Raw genomic sequence first — 15,226 nt, forward strand, 5'->3', positions numbered from 1 at the left:
GTGCCCCCGGCACCCATCGTGGAAGGATCTTGTGTCCGCTTGAGGTGTGACTCCTTGGTGGAGCAAAGTAATGGTTTCCATGCCTTGCTGAGTTGAAAACCAGTGTCTCGGTTTATGAGATTGTCCATTACATGAATTTCAATGGCCTTCTTGAAGATGTTGTCCCAGTAGAAGCTGTAGGGGGCCAGAATCTTGGTCTCTTCATATTTCACGTTCTGTGCAGTGTCCAAGCAGTGTTCTGCCGGTGCCGATTTGTTGGGCTGGCCTAGGTCCGTTTGGCATTGGTGTTCTTTGCACTAGAAAATGTGTTCCACAAGAACAGGTACAGCAATCGACAGATCCAGACAGCCCTCAGATGACAGAAACACAGCAGAAGCCCAGATGAAAAACAGTCTAAAGATGAGGAACCAGGCCTTGCCTTTCTACCGTACGCAGGAAACGTGACGTCAAAAATTGGGAGACTGCTAAAACTACACAAAACTGACATGGTCTTCCGACCACCATCCAAGATACGCACCATACTGGGGACAGTGAAAGACGGATTTGGCCTCAAGAAAGTGGGTGTATATAATATTCCATGTGGTTGCAGCAAATCTTACATCGGTCAAACAATCCAAACAGTCATAGACCGCTGCAAGGAATACCAATGCCACACATGCCTAGGCAAGCCCAACAAATCAGCACTGGCAGAACACTGCTTGGAAACTGGACACAATGTGAATTACGAAGATACCAAGATTCAGCCCCCCAACAGCTTCTACAGTGACAGCATCTTCAAGCAGGCCATTTAAATTCACATAACGGACAATCTCATAAATCGAGACACAGTTTTCAACTCAGCAACGGATGGAAACTATGACTTAGCTATATCAAGGAGCCACGCCTCAAGCGAACACAAGATCCTTCCACGATGCCTGCCGGGGACACTCCACGGAATTCTGCATCTTCCACCACCCAGTGTGACGCCGTGGACAGCATAGACCTGGGTCGACACCCACAAATGGATTGTCAGTGGCTGCAATTGAAGTGTCGGTGCTTGCAATCAGAATGTCGGTGGCTGCAATCGGACTGTCAGCGCAGGGAATCAAAGCCCGACTGACGGACATAAATAACGCCGACAGTGAGCAGACAGACCATTCCATCAGAACCACCTGACTGACATAAAGGTTATTCGCTGAGGCACCATGGGACTTGAACGATCGCATTCGGCTGGACACCCGAGAGCCCTGGACACAACACATACGCCGGGAAAGCCTCCGATCACATGTACATGCAGTTGCATGTGAGAAAAGTAGAATCAGTATTGTCCATTAGTATGTATGAGTAAGGCTTCCTAAGCTTTCTGAAATAATCCAGAAAGCTCAATCCTGAATAAATCATCATCCATTTTCGAATCAACATCTGGCCATATTTCATGCAGTGTCCAGTGCCAAAGGAAAACATCAGTATTTTTCTTATTGTTAGGATTTTATGTAGCCATTTATTAGAATGGTTCCAAATTACTTTGGTGAGATACTCAGTCTAATGAATAACACAAAGCATAACCAGTACTCCAGCAAAAACTGACTTGCACTGCCATATGGCAGTAGCAGTCAGTGTGGTGTGGTCCAATACATGAGATGTGAAAGGTCAGGCTAGAAAGATGTGGTGACAAATTTTTGTACCAATCTCAGAAGTGTGATAAACACAAATGTTGTGAAATAAATTATTACAGCTCTATTATTTCAGGAAAATGACATAATTAAAAATAACAGACCACAGCTCATACACACATATCAGTGGCACACTGTCAAACAACAAACTGCCAGAATACACAACCGCACATATTTAGGACTTACTAAAATGAACTTAAAATCATTTCTTATAAATAAATACCTCTATAGGCTGAAATAATTCCAGATTACTGTATGCACTATGAAACCAAGGTCTACTTGTTAATAGATCTGCAAGCTACTATCGTATATAAATTTTTGTAAGCAGCAGTGTGCGATTTGCAGGGGGGGATGGGGGGGATTTCCCCCCCTCTGCATCAGACCATCCCCTCCTCTGGTTTTAGTTTATGCGTCCCAACCTGGGATGTTTATTTCCCAAGCACTGGAGTAAAACTTTACATATAATTTAAATTTGTGGAGCCAAATACTGAAAGTTTTTAATAAGTCTTACTATTAATACTATTAATATGTTTCAGTTTTCTATCATCAGAATAAGTACAGCTTTTCACAAATGTGCCTCTACTTTTTGAATTCCCCTCGTATACCTGTATGTAGAGGATTTTGTAAATAAGCTTTACCTATAATGTACTTTTAAAGATATAACAAGGGATGCGTGAATAGGGAGTTTCGGCATTAACATCTATTTACAAATAGCTGTTTAACCATGCGTAATGCCACGGTCCAAGCTGGTAACATATATAATTCTAATAGCCCCCGAAGACATCCCCCCCCACTGGTAAAAGCACGAATCGCACCCTGGTAAGTAGTGAAAGAAGATACAAAATTAGGTATAGACGATGGAAGAATCTGTGCTGCATGACAGAACTGTTTGTTAGAGGCAGATGTGCACTTATGAGAAGCAGATATACACCATTGAAAATAAGCATAGAAACAATTACCTTATTTTGTACTTTGAAATTTGTAAAAACATTTATATTTATATAAGTGAAAACAAAATGCATGCCTTGCAAAAATCTGGCATCCAAAAAATCTAAAAATTAATTACAGGAAAAACTGACAGTTTCTCAGTTCAAATGTTTACTCAAAGTAATTCAGGTGACTGGCCTGGAAAAAAACAGTTCTGAAATTTAAAAAATTAATCCCATAATACATAAAACTAAGATATTACAACACAGTCATCAAATCAGGATGCCTTTATGAGGCTGAAACACATTTCAAACAGACTGACAGGGCATGAAAAGTAACTGGGAAAACTTTACGTACAAATTAGATTGAATAAGCAGCTTACAAACTAAGAGCAAATACAGGATCTGAAAAGTATACAGCACTTATTCATAAGAGGAAAAAACGCAACTACAATTCTACAGGCACATTAGAACAATGGAACCAACCAGTAGACAGGTTGTGGAATTCTCTGAAAGTTATCTACAATGTACTTATGTCTGAAAAGTGCTGCACAAATATTTAGTCAGATCTTGACAAGATTTCAACATGATGCAAAAATTGGCAGTATCTTTAAATGTTTAGAATAGAATCAGTTAACTCATACGAATACCTGGGTGTGACAGTTTGTATGGATATGAAATGGAAAGATAACATAGGCTCAGTCATAGGTAAAGAAGGTGACATGATTTAGTGCACTGGTAGAATATCCTGAAAGCAGTCTATGATGGAGACTGGTTACATAACAGTTGCCTGACCCATCATAGAATATAACTCAATTGTGTGTGATCTGTACCAAATATGACTAACAGGGGCTACTGGATGTATACACAGAAGAGCAACAGGAATGGTCACAGGTTTGTTTTACCTGTGAGGGAGTGTCATGGAGAAGCTACAGAAACTAAAATGCCAGATACTTAAAGATAGATGAAACTATCCTGAAAGTATTTGCTTACAATGTTTCTATCATTCCTGTAGAGGACATGTGGTCAAAATTAGATCAATTATTAATTACAACACACACAGAGGCATTTAAAATCATTCTTCCCACACTCCATATCTGAATGGAATGGAGAGGGGTACCCTCTACCATGTACTTTGGAGCGGTCTGTACAGTATGGATTTAGATGTAGAAGTCAAAGTAAAGCTACAATTGGTACAGTAAAATGGATTGGTGCAGTAAAAGTAGACCTGAAAAATGCAGCAAAAACACAACAAAATATGCCAGACAAAAAACTTTTTACATGGAAGATTCACGACTGAACTGTTGACCTGAAAGAAAAACTTAAGAAAACCAGAACAACCTAACATGAAAATAGAAGTGTACATTCTGAGAGAATGAGAGAAATTTGGGCACTATGGAAAGGTCAAACAAATCTCTGTAATGCCCTTTGTTGTACACTGTGCTGGTTAGTGATGCCCAGACATCGACGTCGTTAACATCATCATCATCATAATCATCATCATCATCATCATCATCATCATGTATTAACCTTTATACATAAATGTGACATTACAAGAGTCAACAATTGATGATTACATGCAAAAAGAAGTGTCAATAAATAAATAAATGCCAAGGCTTAAAAATAATAAGAATAATTTTGCCATTTCTAAGTCCAAGTAAAATAAAACTGAATTAATCTAAAATTGAATGACAAACAAAAACAGACTTAAAACCTAAAACAAAGAGCTAACAGTTGGCAGTTCTATTGCATAAGAATAGTGTATCTGTCCTGTACCTCATGTTCCTATTTTGATGGCTGGTAAATAAATATTTCCTGTATTGATTGTGTGCCTGTTGACGACTCAACATTTCCACTGTTCTGCAAGTTGTTACCTTTATTTACAATTTATTTATATTCTTGTAAGGCTTTCCACAGCTTACTATATATATATATACTTACCAAACAAAAGCGCTGGCAGGTCGATAGACACACAAACAAACACAAATATACACACAAAATTCTAGCTTTCGCAACAAACGGTTGCTTCGTCAGGAAAGAGGGAAGGAGAGGGAAAGATGAAAGGAAGTGGGTTTTAAGGGAGAGGGTAAGGAGTCAGTTCCTTTCAGCTATTAAACAACCTTTTCGGCTAGTTTTAATAACTTTTGCTTTATTTCGATTTCCGTTTTTTCACATCACCGATCATTTTTAGCCGCTTCCCACAGGTTTTAACGTTATTATTTCTCCACCAGACAATTGTTAGCCTCATTTCCATAATCTGCCACCACCATACCACTACTTTTAATACATCCTCACGTAGTTTTTTCGAAATTTTCCCGAATTTCTCCACCCTTTAACGTGTTTTGGCGGCAACACAACCACCTAACCTTTATGCACATCGTTTTCTACCTACACTATTTCACCACAGGATCAACATAACCCAGCTCCAACCAACCCCTTTTCGCCTCTTTTCACACCAGATCTCCATTTGCTTTCTACTTCACCTTTATCTCTCCCCACATATTTTTATATTCATTTTCATTTCAGCCTCACGTTACACTTTCGACCTTCTAGTACCATGTCACCCACACAACACCCCCACAACGACCCCATTAAGTTTTATTTACATACTCCTTACCCTCTCCCTTAAAACCCACTTCCTTTCATCTTTCCCTCTCCTTCCCTCTTTCCTGACGAAGCAACCGTTTGTTGCGAAAGCTAGAATTTTGTGTGTATATTTGTGTTTGTTTGTGTGTCTATCGACCTGCCAGCGCTTTTGTTTGGTAAGTCTCATCATCTTTCTTTTTAGATATATTTTTTCCACGTGGAATGTTTCCCTCTGTTATATATATATATATATATATATATATATATATATATATATATATATATATATATATATATATAGAGGGAAACATTCCACGTGGGAAAAATATATGTAAAAACAAAGATGATGTGACTTACCGAACGAAAGTGCTGGCAGGTCGATAGACACACAAACAAACACAAATACACACACAAAATTCAAGCTTTCGCAACGAACTGTTGCCTCATCAGGAAAGAGGGGAAGGAGGGGGAAAGACGAAAGGATGTGGGTTTTAAGGGAGAGGGTAAGGAGTCATTCCAATCCCGGGAGCGGAAAGACTTACCTTAGGGGGAAAAAAGGACGGGTATACACTCGCGCGCGCACACACACACACACACACACACACACACACACACACACACACACACATATATCCATCCACACATATACACACACAAGCAGACATCTCACAATTATATATTCGGTTTATCATACATTAAATCAATCCATTTTATTTTAATAAATGAGGTTATTGTCTTTAACTAGAATCAAATCAGTAATATGTGGAGTTAATGGTTTTCTCTAAACTTCACATTAAAAAGTCAGGAATTTTACAAGAAACTAACCATGGACGCAGGAGATGGAGTGGCTTGAGGCTGCAACTGCTGCACTAAAACTGCTGTAAGTGCTCTGTTCTGAGCTTCAAGATCTTTAATACGTCTTTGCAGAGTGCCTATTTCTTCTCGCAAGCCCTGGAAAAGATTCCTAGTGTTAACATGGATCTCAGTTAAGGAACATAAATTGCAAAAGAATTACTAACAGTCCATAACTGATGTCATGAAGTATACTAACAATAACTAATGTCCAAAACACAAGTTATCAGCAAATAATTTAATGAACTGCCACAGTATCAGACAACATTTTCTATCAGTTGGTACTCAACAGGTTCAGATACAGGTAAAGCCAGTACGAATTTTTAAATAACAGTTGACATTTCCTTTGATTGTGGCACCATGCACAATCATTAACCTGGCTCCAGGGAGGTAGGGTGCCCTTCCCTATTCCTCCACTGGGGTAATTCCTGTCTGGCGCGTCCATGTCGCGGGGGTGGGCATCCTACACTTCAATAGGCCGGAGTGCTAGGATGGCTGAGTTCAGGCAGGGACCCAATCCCATGGGGTATAACACGGAACCCATGCCCAGGGTTACAGGTGAAGACCTTAATGGCAGCGACGGCGGAGAAGGAAGACTTCGAAACGGCGTAGCTGGCAGATGAGGCAACCCTCCTTTCTGGGGATTAAATGAGAAGGGAACCACTGCCTTGTAGTGGAGGAGAAACTCCAAAGGCTAAGGGAGACAACCCCAACAGAAAATCCTTTCTTGCGTTAGGCCTAGCAAGCCAGTAGGAAAGTCTTCATATATTGCTTTCAAAACACAGATGAGCCTCGGAACACCGAGCGAGGTGGCGCAGTGGTTAGCACACTGGACTCGCATTCGGGAGGACGACGGTTCAATCCCGTCTCCGGCCATCCTGATTTAGGTTTTCCGTGATTTCCCTAAATCGCTTCAGGCAAATGCCGGGATGGTTCCTTTGAAAGGGCACGGCCGATTTCCTTCCCCATCCTTCCCTCACCCGAGCTTGCGCTCCGTCTCTAATGACCTCGTTGTCGACGGGACGTTAAACACTAATCTCCTCCTCCTGAGCCTCGGAACGAACCACTCAGGATTTGACCCCACTGCTTCTTCAAGTACTGGTGCAAATGATGGAGACCTGACGCTATTCATCAGTACAAGATGATGAAACCAACTGGACTAAAAAATAACCTACATATTGGCACCCTTAATATATTAACCCTCAATGGAAAAATGGAAGAAATGACAGATGTACTAACAGAGAGGAAGTTAGATATATTGGGACTAAGTGAAACGAAGTGGAAGGGAAAAGGTGAGAAGAATTTGAGAGGAGGAGGAAAACTGTACTGGAGTGGGAATAAAAGGTCTGGAAGAAATGGTGTGGCAGTAATGATGAATAAGAATGTACAAAGCTGTATTGAAAATGTGAGATATATATCAGACAGGATCATAATCTTAAACCTGAGATTCCAAAAAGAAACACTAAAAGTAATCCAGATTTATGCACCTCAAGTGGGATGTAGCAAAGAAGAGAAGATGGACTTTGAAAATGTGTTAGATAACCATATAGAGAGTGCTAATATAGTGATGGGAGATTTTAATGCACAGGTAGGCAAAGACAGAAAGGGATTTGAGCAAGTATTGGGATGTTTTGGATATAGAGGCAGAAATGAAGAAGGGGAAAGACTCCTGGATTTGAGCCAGAGGAATGGAATGAAAATAGCATAAAGCTGGTTTATTAAGAGAGAAAGTCATGTTATCACCAGATACAGTTGGGATGGAAGAACCAAGAGTGTAATTGATTATATTCTAGTAGATAGGGAATGGGGAGAGAAAGTAACAAATGTGAAGGTAATTCCAAGTGTGAGTGCAGATGGAGACCATAGATTACTGGCGGGACAATGGAAAATGAATCAGTGTGTGAAAAATAGAAAACAGAAGAAAGTGATGAGGATACGGGATTGGAAACTGAAGGAGAGTGAATGTGCTGAGAAGTACAGAGAATTAATCACACAAAAATTTCCAAAAGAAGTTTTCTGCGATGTAGAAAAAGAATGGAGTTTATTCAAAGACACTTTAGTCGAAGCAGCACAAAAAGTATGTGGCAGAACATCCGGAAAGGAAAAAATAAGACAGACAAATTGGTGGGATGATACCACAATCCAAGCAGTTAGAAGAAAATATGGAGCATGGAGAAAGTGGTGGAAAACTAAAAATGATGAAGACCATAAAAGATATATAGAGGAAAAGAAGAAGTGCAAAGAAATAGTGGAAACAGCAAAGAAAAAGGCATGGGAAGAGTTTACAAAAAAATTTGAAGATGTGAAGAGCAATAAGAAAATGTTCTATAAAATGATGAAAAATAAAAGGAAGGCTTCTGAAGTACCAGTAAAGATGGAAACAGAGGACGGTACCATTATTGACGATCCAGGGAATATAAAAGATCTCTGGAAAGAACATTTTAAGAAGCTGTTAAATGCTGAGGAGCAGGTACATGAGGAAACAACAAATAATGGAGAAATTGAGAGAAGTTGGGAAGCAGAATTAGGACAAATTACAGGGGAAGAAATGGAAAAAGCTGTGAACAGTGGACATGATAAGAGCAGCAGGTCCAGTGGGAATGCAGTGGCTGTATAGAGTACTATCAAGCGTGTGGAGAATTAGTACAATACCTGACAACAGGAGAACAGGAGACATTGTTCCTATCTTCAAGAAAGGCAATAAAAGACTTTGTAAAAACTACAGAGGAATAACCCTTACGAGTCATACAGCCAAGATTTTTGAAAGAATTTTACTAAATTGAATAAGTGAAAAGATAGAAAAGGAGCTGAGTGAAGAACAGCATGGGTTTAGGAAAGGAAGAAGCACGATCGACCTGATATTTTCTATCCATCAACTGATGGAAAAAAGTTGGGAGTATAGACATAGAAACGGCATATGACTCAGTTGACAGGGAAAGACTCTGGGAAAGAATGAAGAAGATAGATATAGAAGATGGATACATTAATGTTATAAAGACAATATACAGAGGACACAATTGTAGAATTAGAACACCATTGGGGAACTCCGAATACTTCGAAATAAGGCAAGGACTTAAGCAAGGAAGTATTCTATCTCCTGCAATTTTTAATGTTGTGATGGAGGGGATGAATAGGGCAGTTAAAGATATAGTAAAAGAAAAAGACAAAAAGATGATTTTTGCAGATGATATGGTAATATGGGGTGATAAAGAGGTAGAAGTACAGTTACAGCTTGATGCGTGGAAGGAAATAATGAAAAGGTATGGATTAAAAATAAATAAAGATAAGAGTGAAGTAATGGTATTTGGAAGAGAGAAAGGAATCAATGGAAATATTACCTAGAATGGAGAACCCTCAAAGTGGTAGAAAGTTTTACTTATTTAGGGAGTGAAATATCCAGGGATGGAAGAATAACGAACGAAATTAATAGGAGGTTACAGAAGGGAGGCAATTTCTACCAAACAATAAAACACCTGATTTGGAATAATGAAGTCTCAGAAAGAGCAAAACTCCTTATGTATACGAATTATTAAATCTCTATTGTCACCTATGGTGGAGAAACATAGACAATGACAGAAAGGGACTGGAGCAGACTGCAAGCAGGGGAAATGAAATTTCTCAGAGCAATTAAGGGAAAAACAAGAATGGACAGAGTAAGGAATGTAGAGATTAGAAAGGACCTCAAACAAGAAAGTATGAGAGAAGAAATTGAAAGAAAGAGATTAAGATGGTATGGGCATGTTAAGCAGATGCATGGGCAGAGACTCCCCAAAATTATGGAAGAACTAAAGATGGATGGGAAAAGACCTAGAGGGCGCCCAAGAACACGGTGGAAAATGGGAGTGAGAATATCTGTAAAAAGGAGAGGTGTGACCTGGCAGCAAATGGAGGAAGAAAAGTGGTGGGAGGACCGAGCCAAATGGAGAGGACTCATCAGCACTCAGACCCGGCAGTAGCTGGAGCGGGATTCGGATATAGATAGATAGATTGACATTTCATTCCCAACCAAGAGGAAAATGGAGAATGAAAAGATTTTCAAGCACATTATTTTGTGTTACTTGATGAAATGTCAGTTTTGTACAGTTGATAGTTACGATGACTGGAGCACTATTATTCCAAAGTGTTTTCTGAAGGTAATATGTCATTTTGGGTTATGATTGCAATATAATTCTCTAGTGGGCTACAGGAACACTTTTGTTTGGATACTATGTGCAAGGTTTCCACATTTGTGAGTACCGTCTACATGCTAGGCTTTGGCTTGTGTGATTTCACTCGCACACATGTTGAAGTTATTGCATGAGCAGAAGGCTCAATTCATGGGCCTTTTCCAGACTTTTTCAACATTGTGTGATAATGGTTCACTTCCATCATTCTTGGTGTCATTTTAATGAGAAAATCACATTTCCTATTCAATATAATTACCAAAAACTACAACAAAAATTTGAAAGTCAAATTGTTATCATGATGGCTCGTTTAGACAGCACAGTACTTTTTATGGGTCGACCAAAGTGTCCAATCCCACCCATCGGCTTTGACCCGTGACGTAAGGCTGTTGTGGTGTATGACGTCATGATTGCGCGGAGTTTGATTTGTGAGTGTAGCGTGTTTGTAGGTGTCGTCATGTTGTGGTCCGTTATGCCCTCTGGTGGTGTGTTTAGGGGTTTTGTGTTGTGTGGTGTAATGGGTTCAGTTTGGTCTTGCTCATTGTACTGAGTTGTTCGAGTTTTGGCTGTGTTTCTAGCGGAATTCGTTTCAGTGAGTTAACGATTTAGTGGTTTTGTGTGAAAGTTATTGTAGTGCTGTTCACTGTAGGTCGTGTGTTAATTTGAGTAAATTAACTGGTTGCTATTTTTGGTCAGGTATGAATATGAAGGATAAAATCAACAGCACTCGCCTGCATGCAATGATGGGCAATACTCCATTGGAACTTATTAAGTTTTGACGGATCTTTGGTTTGTTAGCGGAGATTGTGAAGTGCTCTATTTGTGGGCAAGAAATGAGATTGGCCAAAGTTCCGGCATCTCGGACCAGGGACGGTTATATGTGGTATTGACGTAAGGATGGCATTTGGCGCTCCATACGGCACAGTTCCTGGTTCAAGAAGTCTGGGTTGGGCATGCGCGAGATTGTATTGATGACGTATTATTTTTGTTATAGATCCTCACATAGTTTTTGCGTGCATGAGACTGGTGTGAGTGAGAGGAGTGTGTTTGATTGGTTTTCGTTTTGTCGTGAAGTATGTTCTGAGTTTATTAAGAACAGGGGTAAGTTGGGTGGGCCTGGGGTTGTTGTAGAGTTGGACGAGTCGCAGATTGGGAAAAGGAAGTATGGGAGGGGTAAGTCTGTGGTTGGTGTCTGTGTGTGGGTGGGCTGTTGTTCCGGGGGGTGGGTGTTCCGAATGTGTTTTCAGGGTTGTGGAGGGGAGGTCTAAGGTGGAATTAGTGGGGTTAATTGAGGATTATATAGAACCGGGTTCCACAGTGGTTTCAGATGCAACATTTTCTTCTTATAGGGGGTTGGGTCAGAGGGGGTACAATTATTTAGTTGTTAATCATAGCTTAGAGTTTAAAAATTATGAGACGGGGACTTGTACAAATACTATAGACGGGATGTGGGGAGCTGTTAAGTCCGTTCTTGGGAGGGGGAAGAAGCGCTCTTCCAACCTTCAGTCTCATTTAGATGAGTACTGCTGGTAGAAGAGCGTCCCTGAGGGCTACCATTTTTTTAAGGGCTATTAGTAAAATGTATAGGCTGAAAGTGGTTAGTTTGGGAGGGTGGGTGGATGCAGCTCAAGGGGGGGGGGGGGTTTAGATCTTGTTAGAGTGTTTGTGAGGGGGGGGGGATTTAGTTGTGGAGTAATCTATTTTGTTGAAGTTTTTGCTGAGCTGTAGTTTGTGATTGATTTTTTTTTAAATTTTGCATTTGGTTTTTGTTTATGGGTTTTTTATTTTGGGGTGAGGGGGGGAGGTTGGGTTGGAGGGGTGGGGGTGTGGGTGGGTTGGGTCTTTCATTTGGTTGTGTATTTTTTCGTTGGTGTGTGTGTGTGTGTGTGTGTGTGTGTGTGTGTGTGTGTGTGTGTGTGTGTGTGGGCGCGCGCGCACGATTGTGGTGGCCGACCTAGGTTGTGGCACCGGAAATTTGTTGTGGTAAGTGTTTTTTCTTTTTTAGTGTATTTGTTGTGTGTTGGGGTCAAGGGAAGTGATCCATTACAATGTGTGGTTGTAGCTGTTGGTGTTCCAGTATCGGGAGTAGTTGTTGAGCTATATAGGTCAAGGGAAGTGTTTGATCCCAATTTATGGGATCGAGATCTGCTGTTTAGCTATACAGGTCCAGGGAAGTTGTAGATTCTAACTTGTGGGATCGAGAGCTGCTGTTGAGCTACGTAGGTCAAGGGAAGTGTCCGATTCCAGATGATATTGTGTTTAGTGGAATTTGGGGAGTTTTTGTGTTGTCGATTTTTTCGTCGTTTTGTTTGGTTTTGTATTGAGGTGTGTGTCTAAATTTGTTTATATTTATAATAGAGGGAAACATTCCACGTGGGAAGAGCCACTTCCTCATCCCCTCAAACCCAGAACCTCCCACAGAAGAACCCCAAAAGTGCCCCATTTGTGACAGGATACTTTCCGGAACTGGATCAGACTCTGAATGTCGCTCTCCAGCAGGGATACGACTTCCTCAAATCCTGCCCTGAAATGAGATCCATCCTTCATGAAATCCTCCCCACTCCACCAAGAGTGTCTTTCCGCCGTCCACCTAACCTTCGTAACCTCTTAGTTCATCCCTATGAAATCCCCAAACCACCTTCCCTACCCTCTGGCTCCTACCCTTGTAACCGCCCCCGGTGTAAAACCTGTCCCATGCACCCTCCCACCACCACCTACTCCAGTCCTGTAACCCAGTGTACACGATCAAAGGCAGAGCCACGTCTGAAAGCACCCACGTGATTTACCAACTGACCTGCCTACACTGTGAAGCTTTCTATGTGGGAATGACTAGCAACAAACTGTCCATTCGCATGAATGGACACAGGCAGACAGTGTTTGTTGATAATGAGGATCACCCTGTGGCTAAACATGCCTTGGTGCACAGCCAGCACATCTTGGCACAGTGTTACACCGTCCGGGTTACCTGGATACTTCCCACTAACACCAACCTGTCAGAATTCTGGAGATGGAAACTTGCCCTTCAGTATATCCTCTCTTCTCGTTATCCACCAGGCATCAACCTCCGCTAATTTCAAGTTGCGCCGCTCATACTTCACCTGTCTTTCAACAACATCTTTCCCTCTGTACTTCCGCCTCGACTGACATCTCTCACCAAACTCTTTACGTTTACAAATGTCTGCTTGTGACTGTGTATGTGCAGATGGATATGTGTGTGTGTGCGCGCGCGAGTGTATACCTGTCCTTTTTTCCCCCTAAGGTAAGTCTTTCCGCTCCCGGGATTGGAATGACTCCTTACCCTCTCCCTTAAAACCCACATCCTTTCGTCTTTACCTCTCCTTCCCTCTTTCCTGATGAAGCAACCATTGGTTGCGAAAGCTTGAATTTTGTGTGTATGTTTGTGTGTCTATCAACCTGCCAGCGCTTTCGTTTGGTAAGTCACATCATCTTTGTTTATATTTAGTTTGTCCCCACCCAAAAACCCCCAATTTCCCGCACTTATCCCGTTAGTGTCATTAGGCTTTTTGTGGAATGTGTGTGTGTTTGTTTTTCAATGTATTTTCATGTTTATAATGTTAACATAATGACATCATAAGCGCCATATTGGATTCGTGGTTTATGGTCGTTTCCGCCATATTTGTGATGTTATGGGTCAAAGCAGACGCGTGGAATCGGACGCTTCTGTATTTCCCTTTTCATAGGCTTGGGCACATTGCTCATGCTATGCTCTTACCTACCTCAAGCCTGATAGCTGATCCGCCTACCCATTTGCAGGAGTATCTACTGTGCACTGAGAACCATAACGCAAAACTTGCAGTCAAAAACCATTGCTATGAGTGAAAGAATATATTACACTTAAAGAAATGTCACCTATGGATTAGAACACTGAAATAATTCAGCCATGCATATGTTTCATATAATACATTACTAACTTTCTGCAAGAAACTGGCCTCAACTATGAGAGTCAATGTGGACAAGTGCAAGACAGAAAAACACTGGAAGATAATCACACAAGAAAATGTATCAGTGGTGATTTACAAAGGTCTCACTTCATTTCCTCATGGTTACAGTCAATTTGCTACAAGGACACTTAAAGTAACACTACAGAAAAAGGGTACCATAAACATTATTCTTCTAATAAATCACATTATTTCTGATAAAATATGCTAGTGAAATTTAATTTTATTTTAAATACTATAAAATGAATTTTGTTTCATGATAAATATTTTGTAAACATAGCATGTCGTCTACTGTCCTTACTTTCTGAGACAGAAGAGCTCGCACCACTTGATTTGCCACATCATCAAGACAACGCTCATACTGCCTTCTCTGTACTTCTGCATCACGGCTGAGTGAACAGTTATCATTTTCTAGTACACGTAGCCTCTCTAGAAGAGCAGTTTGCACTTCACCTGCTCCCTGAAAAAGAGAATAGCACAGAAGTGAATGATGTGTCAACAATAAAAAAAAATTGAGAAGTAATGAAATATCTGTTAACAGCAGCAATCCAGTTTTAAGTGCAGTAAAATAAATTTGCTATTCTTCAACTATTTTTCTCTCCTCAGTTCATTATTTGTGAATATTATCATTTGTAAAAATGTCCACAAAGGGCACTGAAAAAAAGACCGTAAAAATTAAATTGGTACACACAATGCAGCGAATGTCTGAGCCAGGTTAAAAATCTGTACAAAGGAGGGAGAGAAGCTAGGAGAAAAGAAAATACAAAAACTGTGAACTGGAATAAAATTAGCATCTCTATAGATGGGGATACATGCTACAAGTTTGACATTCACAGCCTAATTTGAATGAATAGTGAATAACATATAAATTTTTACTTAGATCATGCCAGTATGTCGCTATGAATGTGAAACAACAATATATGTCAGTTTTTGTATTTTGATTTTCAAATAATCTAGTGACAGAATTAGCATTACTTAGGTTGTGTAAATCTCGAGTCAAACTGTTCCTATAATGTACATAGTCAAAAAGGTATCTTAAAAAGTACAAGGCTGAGTTTCTTTCTGTTTTAATTGGTCAGTAGCATTTA

At 40.4% G+C, this 15,226-nt stretch overlaps 1 protein-coding gene across 1 annotated transcript in view; it reads right to left on the reverse strand.

Moving 5' to 3' along the window:
- Positions 1-15,226, reverse strand: part of LOC126248669 (uncharacterized) — a 239,137-nt gene that overhangs the window by 59,141 nt on the left and 164,770 nt on the right. Inside the window, exons 5-6 of the mRNA XM_049949899.1 lie at positions 14,440-14,598; positions 5,990-6,115 (exon numbers count right to left, since the gene is read on the reverse strand). Of these exons, the coding sequence (XP_049805856.1) occupies positions 5,990-6,115; positions 14,440-14,598 (285 nt within the window). The remainder of the gene's footprint in view (positions 1-5,989; positions 6,116-14,439; positions 14,599-15,226) is intronic.

Source organism: Schistocerca nitens, chromosome 1 (genome assembly GCF_023898315.1).
Source record: "Schistocerca nitens isolate TAMUIC-IGC-003100 chromosome 1, iqSchNite1.1, whole genome shotgun sequence".
Classification (NCBI taxonomy): domain Eukaryota; kingdom Metazoa; phylum Arthropoda; class Insecta; order Orthoptera; family Acrididae; genus Schistocerca; species Schistocerca nitens.